Genomic DNA, 4,340 nt, shown 5'->3' with positions numbered 1-4,340 from the left:
CCCGCCGCCCGCTCCGCCCCGCCCCGGCCCTCCCCGGCCCGCCCCGGCCCCGCCCGGACGAGATCGGCGGCGGCGGCAGCGCGGGGGGCGCCGGGGGGTGCGCGGCCCTCACGGCCGCGGGACTACAAAGCCCACAGTGCCCCGCGGCCGCCGCAGCACTGCGCGTGCGCGTCACCTCGGGTAACCCGAGCGGAGACCGGGGGAGGGGGTGCGGGGCGCCAGCGGTGACGTGCCCAGGGCGCGACGCGGCGTGACGCGCAATGTGCGCGCAGCGCGGGCTCCGTGAGGGAGGCCGGGCGCTCGCAGGTACCGGGTGCCGAGAGGCCGCGGCGGCGGAACGAGCCCGCTCAGAGCCCCTGGGCGGCGCTCGGGGCTGCTGCCGGCCTGCGGGACCGCGGCCTGCTGTGCTGGGGGCACTGGGGGACAGCAGGTGAAGCGGTGAGGGCATTAGTGGGGGTACTGGGAGCGCTGGGGCTCAGGAGGGCAGCGCCGCGGACGGTGGGGAGGACAGGAGGTACAGGGAAGTAGCCGCTCCGAGGGGCTCCCGGCAGCCCAGCGCTGAGGCTGCTCTCTCCTGTGGCAAACAAGGCGTGTTACCCGCTGGGTGAGGACTTGGCGGCGGCTCCCTGTCCCCTGCCGGCTGTCCCGAGGTCTCCCGAGCTGCGTGGCCGCTTACGGGTGGATGCTGAGCGATCCCGAGTTCCGGGCGTTGGCTTAACTCCGGGCAGGTGGGTGATGCTGTGGTGGGAGATAGGGCGGGGTCGTGTGTGCGTACCAAAGGTGCTCTGGAATTTCCAGCTGGTTTGGGGGGCTGCGGGTGCTGCAGGGTTTCCTTTATTTCCAGCTTTTGTGCTGCTCTGTTCTGTTCCTGGCAGTCCCAGTCCAAAGAACAGAGTGGCTGTAAAGGGGAGCTATTGCCACGTCTCTGTTTAGTGTTAAAATCCTTTTTGGAGTTGAAATGGAGGGGGCAGTTGGCTGAGCTGCTGCACACCAAGGGGAAAGTCTGCTTAAGCCTTGAAAATCAATTTAAAAATGAAAAGCTTTCGATAACATTGTTCAGGCCTGAGATGACAGTGAGAGCTCATCTCCATATAAGCTGCTGACTGTTCTAATTTCTTGTTCTTCTTTTATGTTAATGCAGAAGTAACAGAAATGTGTCAGAAATGGATGTGGTGACTGCTGGCCTGCAGGACAAGTATCCCCAGTGGATGCTCACAGAGAGCCAGGAGGAAGCTTCTTTGGGGCATAAAAAGGTAGGTCGTGGCTCGGGGATGCTTTGCAGGCTGCATAATAACCCAGCTCTGGAGAATGTACTTTTAGATAGGCCTGTGCCTCTGAGGGAGCTGTGAGGCTCACCCAGGAGTGGGGGTTCAGCAAGGATGGGGGATTTCCCATCCATTTAATTTGAGACCCTGAGCTGTGGCCTGGCAGGGGAGTTGGCTCTGGGAAGACCAGACACCTCCTGGTGTCCTTCACCTGTTAAATATTCCAGGATGTTTTGCAGCTCAGATGTGTCAGCTGAGTTAATTGTTCATCAGTTTTTGATGTCCCATAAGTGTTACTGTGTCCTTGGGGTTTTTTCCTGTGTGTATGAGCAGTTCAGTATAAAAATGCCCACGAGAAGGGACCATCTCTGTAATGCCTAAAACAGCTTCAACAGTTAGAAAATCAGTTAATGAGGGGCAAAAGCAGAGGATTCATTCAGCAGCTTTCATTCCACAAAGTGGGAGTAAATGATTAGTTGACTAGTAAGTGGTTAGTAGCTTGGATATTAAAAATTATCGGGTGAAGCAACAATAAATTTTACATTTTGTTCCCTGAGTGCTCAGAGTTCAGTAGAGAAGTTGGGGCAGGAACCCAAATGTTTGATAACGAGGGTGTGTGAGCCTGGCTGGGATGGATGTCCCTGGTGAGCACAGGTATGGTGGGTAACCAGATCTCTCCCAAACTTTGTTTGCCAGAAGCCTGGTGCCCAGAGGAGTGTCCTGGAGGATGGGCTGCCATTCCTGGAGTTCTGTGGCTCTGTTGTTTATAGCTATGAAGCCAGTGACTGTTCTCTTCTCTCAGAAGATATCAGGTAGCAGCTCATGCTCAGTTTTTTTCTTCTTTCCTTTGAGTGCTCCTTTCTTTTTGGAAGGGACTCAGCTCTTGGGAATAGTTCCCCATTTGGCCTTGTTGGTGGGAGATGCCCTTGCTGAACCTTTCAGTCCCTCAAAGCACAAGCTGTGAAGGTTCCAATGCAGATTCATTGCCTTTCACAGCATAGATAATTCCACCAGCTTCAGTGACTTCATGGAGGAGTGTCAATTCCTAACTTGGGACTGTATGTTTAGAGAAAAGACAGTAAATTCATGCTGCAAATACATTATTATTATTTTTCCCTTTTTTGCACAGCAGAGCTCATGTTGCTGGGGGAAAAATTCCATACAAAACTTCTAGTGCTGTGGGGTAAATAAAGAACTATCTTTCAAGGGATCATGGGGTGAATCAAGAAGAACCTTTCAAAGGAATAAAAACTATTCCATCATCTTTCACCTCTGGCTGTCCTTGAGGCTTCTGTGGCCAAGTTTTAGTAGTGGGGGGCTAAAGGCCCTGTCCCTGTTGTGGTGCTGATGGGGAAGAGGTGGGAAATTTGGGAGATCAGTTGAGCCAGGGAAGAAGGGAGTGGTGTGGGAAAAGTGTTTTAAGATAGTTTTGTTCCCCATTATCCTACTCTGGTTTGATGGGTTGGAGATCAGTTCATTTTGACACGTTTGCTTTGCTCATTGCCCGTAATTGCTGAGCGTCCTCTCCCTGTCCTTCTCTGCACCCACAACCTGCAGTTATTTGTAGATAATGTGCTGGTATCTGCAAGCAGATCTGCAGAGCCTGGAAGCATTTCAGGTGGCTCTGTGGATCAGCACAAAGTGGTCTCTTGTTGTGAAATGGCTTCTGTGCCTTGCACGTGTGAAATGGAGAGGATCACAGCCAGGACACCTTTCATGTTTGTGTCAGGTGGCTTAAGGCTGGTGTTTTAAACACTGGTAGAAGAGCAGATAAAGGTGAGGGGTCTCTGTTCCTCCCCAGGCAGAGTTTATCAGATGGGGCTGCTGTTGGATTTGACATTGAGTGGCCACCATCATACAAGAAAGGGAAGGTGGCCAAAACAGCTGTAATCCAGATGTGTGTCGCTGAGGACAAGTGTTACTTGTTTCACGTCTCCTCCATGGCAGGTATTGTACTTCCTCTCTTATTTAGGGCATTTAGGCTCTCTATTTCTTGTGATTAAGTTTGAACATAAGCCTTGAGCAATGGCTGATATCTCCTACTACATGGGACAGTAAAAATCCATCCTTTTCCTCCCCTTTCCCACCTATAATAATGGGATTTATTCTTTGAGTGATGTCTATATATTAAGAGAATCTTGGTTTGCCATGTGTGCTTGAAAACGGGGTATGGGTTCTGAGCAGGGAAGAAGAGTCTTGGGGCTTATTTTTCTGTCTGGGAGAGAATATTTTATTCCAGTTTTAAAAATTTAATTCCCTGCTCCTATAATGAGTTTTCTGTTTAGTGCCAAAATAAACAGTGAACCTAAATAGAGCAGGCTGTGGGGGTTTTGTGTTTTGTTTTGTTTTTAAATTTGGCTTCAACAAAAATCCTCAAACATGATGGCTCTTGTGCTCTTTATTCCCAATACCTGCATTGCATGACATCAGCTTTGGAAAGAGTACTGGGTACCTGGTGTGATGCAGCTGTGGGGAGAGAAGGGGGTGTGCTTAGCAGAGGCTGAATTCATTATGGATGTGAATAAAAGATTCCAAATAGGGAAAATAGGGATGAGGGAAGGAGATGGCAATTTTATAACCTTTGGTTTAAAATGTTCGGTTGAAACTATGCCTGTGAGAGGTTTCTGATTTCCCTGGGGGACTCATGCTGAGGTATAATAGCGATAATTTTAATGTTGGTGTTCAATCCTTTGTCATTTAGAGCAAATGGGGTGGAAAATTTAATTGCTGGAGGCTATTCCATCAGGGAGGCTCGACAGCACAAAGGAAAATGATGTGAGGAGAGGAAGCTGAGGGAAGAAGGGCCGTGAAGAGCTGGAATGCCTTTGATTCTGGCAGGGGGGATGTTTGTGTGCCAGTGCCGAGCTGGCTGCACGTGGGCTGCTGTGTTACAGCAAAAGGTGGGGCTTCCTTCTGGGTGCTTTTCCAAAATGGAAGGTGCACTTTGAACTGAGTGACTTGTGCAGGAACCAGAGCCAATTTCTGCTTGTTGTGGCAATATATATGATCTGCAGAAATGCTGGCCAAATCACAATAAAAAGCCGTAAGTCCTAGCAAAAAAACTTTCTCCTGCAG

General features: G+C 50.5%; 1 protein-coding gene across 1 annotated transcript in view; it reads left to right on the top strand.

The window, feature by feature from the left end:
* The first annotated feature begins 245 nt into the window (after positions 1–245).
* Positions 246–4,340, top strand: part of WRN (WRN RecQ like helicase) — a 29,540-nt gene continuing 25,445 nt past the window's right edge. The window contains 4 exon segments of the mRNA XM_063415182.1: positions 246–430; positions 1,142–1,253; positions 1,962–2,077; positions 3,067–3,212. Coding sequence (XP_063271252.1) covers positions 261–430; positions 1,142–1,253; positions 1,962–2,077; positions 3,067–3,212 — 544 coding nt within the window. The 5' untranslated portion in view covers positions 246–260.

Source organism: Prinia subflava, chromosome 18 (assembly GCF_021018805.1).
Source record: "Prinia subflava isolate CZ2003 ecotype Zambia chromosome 18, Cam_Psub_1.2, whole genome shotgun sequence".
Taxonomy (NCBI): domain Eukaryota; kingdom Metazoa; phylum Chordata; class Aves; order Passeriformes; family Cisticolidae; genus Prinia; species Prinia subflava.
The sequence above is the reverse complement of the archived record's forward strand: the minus strand, read 5'-3'. Positions and strand labels throughout refer to the sequence as shown.